Consider the following 15,653-nt stretch of genomic DNA (forward strand, 5'->3'; position numbering starts at 1 on the left):
TTTGATACTTAAAATCTTTATTATTTCAAAGGTTCTCTTTGTAGAGGACAACAGTTTTCAGTGCATAATACATAGAGACTGAGGCTTATGCAATAAGGTGCAATCATGTTGATTCAGCACTACCACATGGGAAGTCCTATGGAACGGTCCATGTGGTAGATCCAAACCAGCACTATCGCACTTTGTTGCATAGCCCCTTTGGGGTTGTCTAGCAATGGAAATCCACAATGGGGCTATGGCCAACTTTGTTGCAAGACAACAGAAAATGACACAGATGAATAAAATACCTAAACACATTGAATGAGCTGAATGATGCCTGCTTAACTTATTGGTATCCACAATGATTAATGGATAGGTTCTACTGTCCGACTTGCTCAGTAAAGGCCATGCAATAAAAGCGGAAGTAGCAGATAAACACGAAACGATACTGGCCAATATGCCCATTATCTCATAGCAATATCATGGGGTTATCAGGGACACTCCCAATCATTTATGATGCCTCGAGTCGTCTTAAACAACACAACCAACGAATATTTTTTTCTACTTCTTGTCGCCAAAGCAACATTTACTAAAATATATAGGAGTATGTCAGACAATTCACATGGTAATTATTTGGTCAAAGGTGCATGAACAATGAGATGGTGTATTTGTGTAAACCCTTCTCTCTTTGAGAGGCCTACAGAGACCAGATCTAAGGATGTCTATTTAGGAGATATTGTAGATTTACCTTGAATTGTAAAAAAAGCTAGAATCTCTCAATTGCAGTGAATAATTAGGTCCATCTACCGTAGATCCCAAAAACAAGCTAATAAAGTCATGCATATTTCCAGCTTGTGTGGAGTTTTAACCTATAAAAACTACTGGTGTGCTTTCAATTCATGGCTCTATAGATTTGCCTATAGCATAACATTTTCCATTATAACGCTATGAAAGCAAAGAGTATTTCAACATAACCCTGAGAATCTTTTGCCATTTGTTTTCAGCATGGAAGGCTTAAATGCTTTGGATACAAAGCGCTGAAGATCTGGGAATTGTGCTGTGCAAACTTAGGTTTGACATTTCATTTCACGAATGCCTCTTAGTGAACTACAAATAGGTGTAACAAGCATATGGGCTCATGTACTAAAGGGTGCGGAGCTTCGACACGGCTTAACTCACACATTTCAATGGGAGTTAGAAAGTGGCCCTAAACAGAGATTCACTTTGAGCAGTTGCTAAACTTAAGGTTTCCAATAAAAACCTGGTTTGTCCTTTCCAAATGGTAGATTTGTATGAAGAAAACTAACGAGCCCACTTAAAAGATTGGACATTGAATTACATATGGTAACACATAAAAAGCAGCTTCTCCAACAGCAACTCCAAGTCCACACACGCCATCTTCACGGCTCTGCCATGTTCTGTTTGTGTTAAGGACCAGGCTGGGCAGAAGGAGACATGGGAGACTAGCGCAATAGAGAGAGAAGAGATTCCATAGTGTCTCAGAAAATGCAAACACCCCCTGTGAGCACATTCACATGTCTCAGACAGGACTGCAACCCTCCTTGTCACCATCATCTCTTAGCATACAGTGCTTCCACTGCAGCCAGGGATTCTGGGTAATGACATGCAAATGAGCGCATAGTATCACTTTACACTTTGTCCATTTTAACATGGAGCCCAATAAGCCATTACATAGCGGTTTCAGCACAGCCGGGGTTAAAGTGCATAGCCAGGAAACCTCCTCACAGGCAGCTCTTTCGACTCTTTAGGTCTCACCACTGCGAGGTTGGTCACTGGCTATGCAGCATGAAGCTGAAGTAGTGGCTACAACCAAACACAAAAAGTTAAAGCAGGTAAAAAAAAAAAAAAAAAAGTAACAAAAATCCTCCACCATAGTGTACAGCGAATAAAAGTATTACTTGTGAGCACGTTTTACGTCTCAGACAGGTCTGCAACCCTGTCTTTCCCCATTAATCTCTCAGCATACAATGCTTTCACTGCAGCACTGGATTCTGGGAAAAGACATGCGATGAGCACGCGCAGTACTATCGTGGAAAATGCCAGAGGGGGCCGCAACCGAATTAAAACCGAAAACACAGACCCGTCACAAATAAAAAAACAAAAAGGTGGAGTCTCAAAAAAAAAAAAAAAAATATAAACTTGCTACAAGAAGATTTTCTGAATGGACTTGTAGCTGTAATATATTCAAAGTGGCAAAACGTGTAATGCTAATTAAACAGTCAAATATTACTGGGCAGTATTGATCCAATCCAGTTCTACGTTATTTCACAGCCCAGTTCTGTGGTTGTCTTCTTGAAAGGGGCGACTTTAAATGAGTAAAACATGTCAAACATGGGCCAGCTGGCACTGTAATGTTTAATAAGTGTGTACTCGCCATATCTTCTGTGAACATTACTTGCCAGGCAAACTTTCTGGCATGTCAAACACCTGTGTAACCTGTGAAGAAAGGATCACCTGTGAATCCCAACTACTTACAGGCATTTTTCATTAAGCCTTCTTTCATCAACTAAGTGTGAACATGGAAATAACATTTTACTTCAGTGACTCCAAACACTGGAAAAAATAAATACATATATTACGATCAAATGTCAGGTTCTCATTTGAAGATCTTGGGGGGGGGGGGGCGAGGGGGGAGGAAAAGTAGGCTTTGGGGCTTTACTCATTAAACTGCGATAATACCGATCGGGGCGCTATGGCACAAAGACTCCCACTTCGTTTTACATGGTGTACAGAAACCTAATGGTAGCCCAAAAAATAAATGAACGGGCTCTGCTAAATTTGTTAAAAAAACAAAACAAAAAAAATGGATTTTCTTTAAAGGTTACCCCACGAAAAAATAATAAAAATCAGTGAGGTCTGCTAGATATGCAACAGGGCTTCCCACCTTTTCTCGTCAGCCAAGAACAGAATATGTTGTTTAATGAAAAAACTATTATTTACACTAACAGCAGAAGGAAAGCCGGCAGCACAATGATGCTCTTCCTATGGGATACACAAGTTCCTGCAAACCCGTACTCTACTTACAGAACAGATTGTTTAACACAGAGACAGAGTGGGGAGTCCGTGCACTGTGCCCTTCTGGGTGTCCCAGCAGAAAACCACACTACTTTAGGAATGATAATACGGCGCCGTTGAATTTGGTGAAAATTGGGCAGTTAAAGGCTAGCAGTTTCCTGTACTACTCGTTAGCCAGCAAGAAAAACACACGTCATCTTGCATTTGGGCCATTTGATGTGGTTAGGACCTTTTCCGTGCACAGTAAATGCGGCAATTGCCAATTAGATTTCTTTTGGAGGGGCCTAGGACGTGTCAAACATTGTCAGCATCGCTTACGATCATATCCACTGCAGGCAACAAAAATGCATTTGTTTGTTATACAAAGTGGGATTATGCTTTCAATATCTTTTTGTGAAATTGTCGGCACCTTACACAAAACAGGGCACAGTTATCAAGTGCCGGAATGGGTTATTGCACCCGTTCAAGCATCAACTCCCATTGAAGTCAAAGCGAGTTAGAACCATCTGGGTATGTACATACATATATATAGATTTGTTCAATAAGGAACCTACAGAAAGGAGAAAAAAAATAAAGTTATATGTACAAAGCAGCAACACTATTTACAGTTCAATACACTTAAGTGCCTGATCGTTGTGACCGTTCTGAAATGCTGGACTGACCATGGCTACACGCGCTGATCATGCAGATCGTCTGCTCAGGGACATATCTGCATGACCCCCCAGATATGGAAAGTATCTGCATAGGGAGGAGAAGCAGATGTACTTTAACGTGCCAATTAAGTCACTGTATTTCTATTTCTTTTTCAGCGTATTATTTATTTAACCGTTTCAATGGTCCTCATAATAATCGCACAGCAGGAACCATGAAAATAATTAAACATGTTGGCGTTTCATTGAAGGAGCATTTTACTATACTATGAGACAGATCTATGTTTGCTTTTAACCTCTATTTAAATGGGTGTTTCCTTTCAAAGTACTAGGAATGTCATCTATAGGAGGTTCTAATTTACACATATATACTTTTTTTTTGCTAGAGGTACTACATTTTGGGATATCTGTTTGATCTAGACAGGACAGTAATATTTTCACCTTCCGGAGGTAAAAACCCCCCAAAAATAAACAAGATCTGAATTTACATAGCATGCAGGGCAGTTAATTGTATGTTCATTTGAGAGAAATATATATATATATATATATATATATATATATATATATATACATACATATATATATATATATATATATATATATATATATATATATATATATATATATACACACACACACGAGATTAAATGGGCAAAGTAAAATACCACAAAATAGCTAAAAGTTTGTTCATCGTTTCAATGATATGGATGTTCACTGTAATGCTGAAGAATCTAAAGTGACGTTTTATTAAAAAGGCCTATTTATTAGGCATTAACTCGCTGCTCGCTGGCTGCCTGTGAGGCTGCTTCTTCGTGCAGGAGAGAGGAGATCAGGGCCATTCAAATAATTGCGACTAAAACCTTCTTCAGGGCGGGGAAGCGACTGCACAGCGTATTAAACAAGGGCCAGTGCTGCAAAAACACAAAAAAGTGGAGACTAGTTATAAAATCTGAATTTTGACAAGTACAACACAGGAAGTAGTATGTATTCTTGGTTAAAGAGCTTTCCTCGTAAGCCATTCTGCATGTCCATGACAAAAGCATGGTTATAAGTTGTGAAAGGAGTTCCATATGCTACTCCCACAGGGCCGCTAAAGTCACTTCTATGCTCGGTCCGTTCTATTGGCTGAATGGATGGTCACTGGGGTGAGAATCATGGCTGCCTGCTGATGGCAGTTCTGGGCGGGTGTAATCTGCAGTTCACCACTGTTGCCAACTGAAGTCGTCGTTGCTTCCAAAGACCAAGAAGAATCCTAAAATGGTGGAAAAGATGACGCCGTTTCCCGTGAGGACCAACGCACACGCTCCCCACTTAATCTGTGAATACAAGTAAGAGCCATTTAGAAACAAAGGCAGGGGCTATTTCTCAGGTCTCTCAGCTGCAAACCTGTGAGAGAGGCTGCACCAGAATTATTAAGCAATAGCATTCCCATTGAAACCAATGGGGATATTCTTGGATACATGTGGCACATTATTTTAGCTCTACTTTGGCAGGTGGGAGACTTCGATAAATGAACCAAAAAGAGCACTGTGCAAGTTGACAATGAAGCAGCTGAATACATTTGCATGTTGTACATGTTCAATCCACTTTACTCTCCACCTCTTACGCAAACTGTACTACAAGCCTAGAACGCAAATGCTTCAGTCGCACGTTACATGTGGGTCTCGGGTAGATCGATAAGCAATTTTAAAGAGGAGAGATTCCTTCTAGGACCAAAGGGAACGCATTTCAGTGACATGTTCAAGGGGTCTCATCTGTGTAATTGATGCATTTTTTTACAGAAATCTGACATCATGAAGTATTTTTAGTGGATTTGTTAAAGTTAGACTTGGGAGGGGTTTGGTTTCCCTTGTGTGTGATGTCACTGTGATCAGCAAGTGCTTGTACAGCCAGAGCCCCCACCTCCCTTTAACTTCATTGGTTGTTTGGATGAAGTCAGGATGGGATAAGGGTAAAGAAACCACTTGATTGGCAAACACTTCCGCATTCAGACTCCCCGTAAGAAATTCACCTGGCCGACTGTGTGCAATTGCACATTTAAAAAGTAGTAAATGTGTCATATTACCGATGACGGATGTTTTTTTTTTTTTTTTTTTTTTTAACTACAGGATAATTATAATTAAATTTAAAAAAAAAAAACTCTTTAATGGCTGCAATACCAGTGAAATCTATTCATAGAATCCCAACATTGTAAGCCTTTCAACGTGGGCGGGATCAGCAGCATATTGCATAACAATGGCAGAGAAAGTGTTAAGAAGAAACAGATACAGTCCTTTTTTAATATTCTAATGGATTGTATTTATCAAAGTCTCCCAGCTGCAAAACGGATTCAAAACACTTAATTTTTCACATCAATCTTGCTCCTGATTTTGCAGCCAGAAGACTCCGATAAACAGACAACTCAATTAAAGAATATATCGTTCAAAATGTTAGAGGCCTTTTGGCTACGGGCATTACTGTATCAATATGTAATTGAGACGTTGGGCACATTGACACCGCCAAAACAGTAGGTTAGTATTAGTATCTGGGCTTTGGTTCATCGCACTTTTTAGAATCAAATAATTATATAATGATATACCTAGACCATTTGTCAATCACAGAAATCAGAGATGTCTTCCATAAATTATAATAGCTTTTTGTACAATAGCATACTTCAAACCAGATCCACATAAGGGTGCTAAGTAAGCTCTGACTCCACTTTATATGAATATGAGTAAAGGCACGCTGAATCTTAGCCTCCTTTTGTGGATCTAGGCCTTAATTAGCAGGCTTTTTTTTTTTACGGGATAAGGTGATAGGGGAGCCCCTGCTGCTGCCTCAAAGAAAATGAACGGTGAACGGTGCTCTGGGTATACACTGAATAGGTAGAGAAGGTAGAGAAGAACCCAGTGTAGCACTCAAGTTCACCCTCTGGTGATGTGTATGATTTAAAACATAAACTTTATTAAATACAACACATATATAAAATATTGGGTATTAAAATGACGTACTAGAGGTCAGTGGATCATGATACTGACAGCCGTGAGGCTCAGGATCAACATAGTATGTGTGTCCTATATGTATCAATTATCACATAGGAAACTAAGCAGAAATCCTGATATGGACCTCTGTGAAAGGTGAATAAGTAGGGTGTGCTCCGTAGAGTACTATGTCTACAGGTCACAATGGGCAATATATGCATAGACCATAAATAAAAGTGGTGTGACTAGTAGTAACTGGTGCACATGTAAAGCAAATATAATGTGCACCAGTAGATCTCAGTGTGCAGTCAGTTAAGATCCTCCTCAGTGATATAGCTGTAAGCACAGTGCTGTGTGAAGCTGACCTCAGGTAACCTCCTGAGGTCCACAGTATGGAGGTGTAATACCCTGTAGTGACCTCAGCGGCAACGTCACAGATAGCACTAATGAACACTGTCCTAATAGTATGGTGGTGGGCACCCTTATCAGGTGAGCTTAGCATATAAATAGACACTGTACATGAGGAGGGGGTGGCTGCGTAAAGTGAAACAGTAGCTGTGGTAGCTATGAGTAGTAATATACTCTAAGCACATAAATCACAGAACTACACTCAGTACTAAGTAGAGAGCACTAGCCCTATCAATATTCAATAAAACGAGGCTCTAAGTGTCCATCGGGGCACTACAAGCCTATATATCAGCGCGAGCAGGACACCGCATCAACTCGCGGTATGAGACATGAGAGCAGAAACTATAACAGTCCTGCGCGTGCACGTGTGGGGACGGAGCCGACGCGCGCGTTTCGCGAGAGGCTTTCTCAAGGCGAATGTAAGTATTACTATGTAATGGTAAGCTATAAGTATTACGAATGGTAAGCTATAAGTATTACGAATGGTAAGCTATAAGTATTACCATTCGCCTTGAGAAAGCCTCTCGCGAAACACGCGCGTCGGCTCCGTCCCCACACGTGCATGCGCAGGACTGTTATTGTTTCTGCTCTCATATCTCATACCGCGAGTTGATGCGGTGTCCTGCTCGCGCTGATATATAGGCTTGTAGTGCCCCGATGGACACTTAGAGCCTCGTTTTATTGAATATTGATAGGGCTAGTGCTCTCTACTTAGTACTGAGTGTAGTTCTGTGAGTTATGTGCTTAGAGTATATTACTACTCATAGCTACCACAGCTACTGTTTCACTTTACGCAGCCACCCCCTCCTCATGTACAGTGTCTATTTATATGCTAAGCTCACCTGATAAGGGTGCCCACCACCATACTATTAGCACAGTGTTCATTAGTGCCATCTGTGACGTTGCCGCTGAGGTCACTACAGGGTATTACACCTCCATACTGTGGACCTCAGGAGGTTACCTGAGGTCAGCTTCACACAGCACTGTGCTTACAGCTATATCACTGAGGAGGATCTTAACTGACTGCACACTGAGATCTACTGGTGCACATTATATTTGCTTTACATGTGCACCAGTTACTACTAGTCACACCACTTTTATTTATGGTCTATGCATATATTGCCCATTGTGACCTGTAGACATAGTACTCTACGGAGCACACCCTACTTATTCACCTTTCACAGAGGTCCATATCAGGATTTCTGCTTAGTTTCCTCTGTGATAATTGATACATATAGGACACACATACTATGTTGATCCTGAGCCTCACGGCTGTCAGTATCATGATCCACTGACCTCTAGTACGTCATTTTAATACCCAATATTTTATATATGTGTTGTATTTAATAAAGTTTATGTTTTAAATCATACACATCACCAGAGGGTGAACTTGAGTGCTACACTGGGTTCTTCTCTACCTTTTTTTTTTACGGTTTGGGATGAACTTGTTACCGTACATAGTTACATAGTAGAATAGTTGCTAGAAGTCACTTTGATCATATATGGCTGGTGGTCTGCATCAATTAGCGTTATAAAGGGGATCCTATAGCCATGTTAAGCATGTTGGAATTCGGCCTTAGTGCCACCACAGCCTTTATGGTCCGCTTGTTATGCGGTGTTATTCTAAGTGTGGGATACCCGTTGTTATCATATGAAATATTTTTCTAATCGGGGGATCACTGGGAGCATTTTGTGGAATATCAGCAGAACAAAAACTGTATCGGAAGTGTATCAAACTGTAATACGGAAGTGTATCAAACTGTAATACGGAAGTGTATCAAACTGTAATACGGAAGTGTATCAAACTGTAATACGGAAGTGTATCAAACTGTAATACGGAAGTGTATCAAACTGTAATACGGAAGTGTATCAAACTGTAATACGGAAGTGTATCAAACTGTAATACGGAAGTGTATCAAACTGTAATACGGAAGTGTATCAAACTGTAATACGGAAGTGTATCAAACTGTAATACGGAAGTGTATCAAACTGTAATACGGAAGTGTATCAAACTGTAATACGGAAGTGTATCAAACTGTAATACGGAAGTGTATCAAAAACTGACGGAATCAATAATTAGCAGGTTATGCTATGGACAGTGGTAGTGACAAGCTAGCAGAGGCTGTAAAATAAGACATTTTCCCATCTTTTCGTTATCAATTCCCTTCAAATTTATCAAGTATATAGAAAATCATTTTATTTTTATTTCAATTACTGTTTAACAATTTAGAATATATTCTGCTCCAATTCGTCAAAATAAAAAGCCAATGTCTTTTAAGCTACGGGTATGTGCTGAAATGAACGGGACTATTTGCTAGGGCCATTTTGTTGCAGGTTTTATGCTTTTTAGGGTTAGGAATATTATGGTTCGGATTAGGTGTTAAGGTTAGGGGTTAAGTTTAGGATTAGGGGTAAGGTTAGGATTTAAAGTTAGGTGTTAAAGGTCCTAGGTTGCAGTTATTGGCATTACCCAAAATGGCCCGGCCTCCCGCAGACTGTCTAGGTCATCTGCGGTGCAAACTGGCCTGGCGGACAACTGTCGGCCAGCCCAAGGCGAAATGGCTGTGGCCAAACAGCCGTGGCTATCTGTTCTACACCCTGTGGTGAAGTCCTTCGCTGTATATTTCACTTACCAGATCCGCCCTGGCAAATACAATGGGCATGCCAAACGCAGACACAACTATGCCAGTTGTGAGAAATATGGCGAGCTCCTTGCAGGCGTTACTTGCAGCGTCTGTGTCGTCCACCACTCTCCTTGCTATGCAGTATGGGATAGGAGCAAGGATGTAAAAGAACAGGACAAACAGTGGCCAGTATTGGCTAAAAGAAAGAGAAAGAAAATAAATGTTTGTGAGCGCACAAGTCATCATGCAAAATAAGAAGAAAGTACAGTACAAGCGGTTCCCAAGCTACACTAGGAATTTCACATGGCTCCCACTGCGAAAAGTTGAGTCACAAAGACAGCATGCCCTGGTGCTGTAAATATATTGAATTTAGTTTTTTTTTGCCCTCCATGCTTATACGGCAAGATCAACGTGCGTTTCATGCAGGACACTAGTGGATGCTGTGAGTGTAGTGCATTCTTACTGCATAAAAAGAGATCTATAAAAGTTAAAAAGTTCAATGTGCGGTAGAGATTCCTATGGAGGATGAACTCCCACGGGGATTGTAGTGGAAATAAATACATTCTAACAGTGTACCAACCAGGAGAAGCTTCAGGGACTATCGGGATTTTTCCATTTATTTATAAAATGTTTCATCGGAAATACATTGAGCGTTACCTCGTTTTCAAGTATGTCCTGGGCACAGAGTTATGTTGACAATAAAGTACAATTCCGACAGTCCGCTATCTTATAGTTTGGAACTCCTGATAGTTAGGCACCTGATGGCTCATTCACTAGCCAATAACTGAATTTGAAGGTATTGCTTTATTAGTACTGTACTAGTCACTTATTTACAAAATTACTGTTTATTATTTTCAGTTTCTGTACTTATAGATATTATACTACTGTATAATGTAAAAAGGTGATGTTAATGTGTCTTGGAGTATTGCTAGGAGTGACACTCAATAGCCCGGAATATCCAACAATCCGGTACCACTCAAGTCCCAATGGTGCCAGCCTATCGGAATTGTGGTTACTTTAAATGGATGGAGGTTATACATTATATTTACAGACATTTCATGTAGTGTTGAACATCTGTGCACAAGACACCTGTTGACGTGATAGAAGACTGGAGCTTTGAGAATAGGACATTCTGGTTTGTTCTTACAAGTTTGACACGCGATCAAGCTGGTATGGACAAAACGTCATTCTACCCGTGATCCTCATCATCGATAAAAAGCATGCTTGGCTTAGAGAAGTTATATGTAGGGGTTAGAGAGTCTTACTTATATTCTGGCAACGCACATCCAAGCATTAGAAACATCAGTCCGATCGCTCCGCCGAATGAAAGACTGATCAGAGCTGTGTCCAAAACAAAATTGTACAATTAATACGTTGAGAAATGTTTGAATAAAACGCCTTAGTTTTTAATTAGAGGACACTCAAATTATTCTAATTTTTAAGAGTGTGTCAGATGTAGGAAATTCACTATCTTGCTGCACCAGGTACCAACACATTACATTAGTCCCTGCAATACTTACAATTGGCCATCACTAATTGCTTTTGATTATTTATATGTACACACACACACACACACACACACACACTTAAGACTTGGCCTGCAGTCTCCCTGTTAACACACAAAGGGCTACCACAACCTCACAAAGACTATGACACATACAAACATGTACCTTCTAAAATGGGTATAATTCATTGCTCCACTCTGTATAGCCCAATATAGTCATTTACATTTCTAAAACACATCTGGTTGATTGACTTAAAGCAGCAGTCCACAAAGCTTGCAGATTTTATACTTTGTTTGAAGCTTCCCTGAACTGGAGGGGTCTCCTAGAGCGGATCCTTGGCCCCCAATCCCTTTATGTCCACTAGGCAAGAATACTTGATGGGTGGACACAAAATTACTGTGGCTGCCAGTTAGAGGACGTCAAGGTGTTTTTTTTTTTTACTGGTGACCCTGCCAGCCATAATTGGTCATAGGTCATATTTTTTCAGAAACTACAAAAAGTGTCAATCCCTTTTTAAAGGAAATTAGGGGGTGCCCCGGATGTCGTGGGGGGGGGGGGAGAGAGAAAGAGAGAAAGAAAGAGAAAGAGAAGGAAAGAGAGAGAAAGAGAGAGAGAAAGAGAGAGAGAAGAGAGAGAGAAAGAGAGAGATAGAGAAAGAGAGAGATAGATAGAGAAAGAGAGATAGAGAAAGAGAGATAGAGAAAGAGAGAGGAGAGACAGGAGAGAAAGGAGAGAAGGGGAGGGAGAGAAAGGAGATAAAGGGGAGGGAGATAAAGGGGAGGGAGAGAAGGGGAGGGGGAAGGAGAGGGAGAGGAAGGAGAGAAATCACTGATGGTCTGATGGAGCCTTCTGGCTCAGATAGTTATAAAAGGGGGATATGACACAGAATAGGGATATATACATTGTATAGAAAAGTAAAGCTGGGGGAAAGCACTGTCTGCTTGGAAGAGTTTATAATTTGCAATGCAACATATTCTTCAACATGCGCAGTTGCTTGGATCACTGAAATGAGATGTTACTGGATGGCAACAATCATTGGCTACAGCCACACAAATATTGTAAATCGCAGGCTTCCTGCCTGTCTTAGGCCCCGTTCAGGGTGCTGGCTTCGGGGGCAGGGCGTGCTGACGTGCGTGCTGCAGTGAGAAACAAAGTATTCAATTTGAATACTTGTTGTCAGGGTAGTAACTGCCCTGCCTCCGAAGCCAGGAGTTGCCGCTGACGACAGCTTCAGTAAACGAAAATTTCGTTTTTTGGAACTGCAGCAGCGTCACAGGGACCCAGGCAGCCAATGAAATCATTCTTCAGAATGATTTCAAGACTGCAACACGGATCCCTGCTCTCTGTCTGTGACCGGGAGGATTTTAGCATGTGACGTCAAAGACACGCCCACTGAACGACAGAACGCTGGGGCTGTCGGCAGGGGATGATCGGACGTCTCCTACAAAAGTAACGCGCGCTCTCGCGGACGCGCGCCCTCCATATCCCAAAGCAGGCACCCTGAACGAGCCCTTAGGCCTCGTTCAGGGTGCTGGCTTCGGAGGGAGGGCATGCTGCCGTGAGAAACAAAGTATTCAATTTGAATACTGGTTGTCAGGGTAGCAACTGCCCTGTCTCCGAAGCCAGGAGTTGAAGCTGACTACAGTTTCAATAAACGAAAATTTCGTTTTTTGGAGCTGCAGCAGCGTCACAGGGACCAAGGCAGCCAATGAAATCATTCTTCAGAATGATTTCATGACTGCAACTTGGATACTTACCCTGCCGTGTGTAACCCCGCCCCCTCCCCAACGCTGAAAAGTCTGCTGGGGGATAAACACAGATCGCCCAGCAAACTGCAGCACTGCCTCCCTCACGCCCTCCCTCCGAGTCCTGCAGCTGGCACCCTGAACGAGTACAGGCACAATGTAACTTTCTGAAGGTCAGACAAAGCAGTCATTGTATTATAAACTAGATTTGAGTCTGGAAGAGGACAATATGGGAGCTGGTCGAGTATTTTCAAGAATTCTATGAAAATCTTCTTTGTTACCATGATTAGAAACTTGGTCAGTTCTCAGGCAGAAAAATGTAAATTATGGGGAAGCATGATGGGCATTTTAGTATTAGCCTTTATTTGTAAAGCGCCAACATATTCAGCAGCGCGGTACAGTGGGGGGTACAGAGTGATATCAATGGCATAAACAGAATAACATACAAGTAAGGACAGACAAGCGCACACAGATACAGAAGGTAACAGAAGGGCCCCTGCATTGGAGACCTTACAATCTAGGGGGAATAAGGGGCAATGTTGAAACAAAAAGGTAAAGTGGCTGTCATATCACACAGGATCAATTTGACGGACAGAAACAGAGTTTATAAAATTAATTTATTGGAAAAATAAATATCCACAACTATTTACAGTAAATCAACACACACATGGGAAACTGGGGTTACCCTATAGATCTGGGTGCAGGGACCTCCCTAAAGAGATTTTCCTTGTTATTTCTTCCTGCAGGATCTGCTTCAGCTTCTCCCAGTTACTCACAGCTTCTTTTCCATCTGTCGCAGCTCAAGAACTCAGAGCTCACAGCTAAAGTTGCGCTTATCTGATCTAGCTAGGGGTCTCCCTCCCCCAGGTGTTTGCAATATGACCCAGCCCCTGATTGATGGGTGGAAATGTAACATAACTTTAGTTACATAAAATAGTTACTTGGAAAGGTCACTGATCACTCTGCAAAATTCCAGCTGAACGTCCCATTAACCCTGGTACCTGAAGTGAACAAACAAATATAAAGTCCCCAGCGCTAAAGTCCAAGATACCGTGATCTTTAAGGCAGTCTCTAGTCTTTAAGGTGGTCGTTGGGCTCTGATATAGATGCTCCAGATGGGATGATGTCCTTGATTTAGATGGATACACCGTCTGAAATAACAGATAAACAGACACACCTGATTGCGCAGTGTGTTACAGCAATCAGAGCCCTATCTGAGATGTGAAAGAATCCTACTCACATAATAAACGCCAATATATTCAGTGGAGAGGATCTGTGCTTGCTCCCCTTCTAATCCGCTCCTCACACGAACCCCACGTGGAGACCGCTTACTGGAGACAGCTTACAGGGTACACCCTCTATCCTCAATGGCATCGGGGATGCGTCCGTTACGACACCTCCACCAATGCGAGACAGGAATATGTACAAGATAGTGTAGTATGAACAGACCTTTATTTCTTAAAACACTATAAAACGTGATAAAATACACTCACATGGTGCAATAACAGATGGTATTGCTCAATATGCCGTCCGCAGCTTGCATTTCCTGATACCACACCGGAGAGAATCACTGCACACAGACACGCTGTCGACTTGGCGTGTGACGTCAGTGCTATAGGAAGCTCTCCCTGCGGCAGGACTACAATGGCTGGGATGGTTCAAAAGACTAAGCTCCTCCTCCCTACGCGTTTCGTGACACGTGGTCACTTCGTCAGGGGATGGTGGAGCTTAGTGTGTGATGCCTTATATGCAAACCCAGATGGAGAGATACTCCTACTGGGGGTGGGGCTTAGCTGCAATGTCGGTCAAGGGGGATCAGCTCTGACACTAACAGCGCGATCGGGGTTAATGCCTTGCCAATATTAAACATATATACCCACATAATGTGCAATAAATGAGAACAATACAATGAATAAATTAAGAACAAATAAAAATAATAAAACAATCATACTTACATATAAACAGCCATGTATTGCCATGGTATAGATCACATATTTATAAAATTAATAAATTCAATATGCAATCCCTGAATGTTTTACATAAAATATCCCACTCTGCTTAACTAGGATAAATTAAGAGTCCTTCAAAAAGGCTGCAAGGTCAAAATCAATGTTAAGGCCTTAACATTGATTTTGACCTTGCAGCCTTTTTGAAGGACTCTTAATTTATCCTAGTTAAGCAGAGTGGGATATTTTATGTAAAACATTCAGGGATTGCATATTGAATTTATTAATTTTATAAATATGTGATCTATACCATGGCAATACATGGCTGTTTATATGTAAGTATGATTGTTTTATTATTTTTATTTGTTCTTAATTTATTCATTGTATTGTTCTCATTTATTGCACATTATGTGGGTATATATGTTTAATATTGGCAAGGCATTAACCCCGATCGCGCTGTTAGTGTCAGAGCTGATCCCCCTTGACCGACATTGCAGCTAAGCCCCACCCCCAGTAGGAGTATCTCTCCATCTGGGTTTGCATATAAGGCATCACACACTAAGCTCCACCATCCCCTGACGAAGTGACCACGTGTCACGAAACGCGTAGGGAGGAGGAGCTTAGTCTTTTGAACCATCCCAGCCATTGTAGTCCTGCCGCAGGGAGAGCTTCCTATAGCACTGACGTCACACGCCAAGTCGACAGCGTGTGTGTGTGCAGTGATTCTCTCCGGTGTGGTATCAGGAAATGCAAGCTGCGGACGGCATATTGAGCAATACCATCTGTTATTGCACCATGTG

The 15,653-nt window shown here is 41.5% G+C and overlaps 1 protein-coding gene across 1 annotated transcript in view; it reads right to left on the reverse strand.

The window, feature by feature from the left end:
* Nucleotides 1-15,653, reverse strand: part of LEPROTL1 (leptin receptor overlapping transcript like 1) — a 25,260-nt gene continuing 9,607 nt past the window's right edge. Inside the window, exons 2-4 of the mRNA XM_075607393.1 lie at nucleotides 10,923-10,998; nucleotides 9,667-9,853; nucleotides 1-4,981 (exon numbers count right to left, since the gene is read on the reverse strand). Of these exons, the coding sequence (XP_075463508.1) occupies nucleotides 4,865-4,981; nucleotides 9,667-9,853; nucleotides 10,923-10,998 (380 nt within the window). The 3' untranslated portion in view covers nucleotides 1-4,864. The remainder of the gene's footprint in view (nucleotides 4,982-9,666; nucleotides 9,854-10,922; nucleotides 10,999-15,653) is intronic.

The sequence above is a fragment of the Ascaphus truei genome, chromosome 1, assembly GCF_040206685.1.
Source record: "Ascaphus truei isolate aAscTru1 chromosome 1, aAscTru1.hap1, whole genome shotgun sequence".
In the NCBI taxonomy this organism is placed as follows: Eukaryota; Metazoa; Chordata; class Amphibia; order Anura; family Ascaphidae; genus Ascaphus; species Ascaphus truei.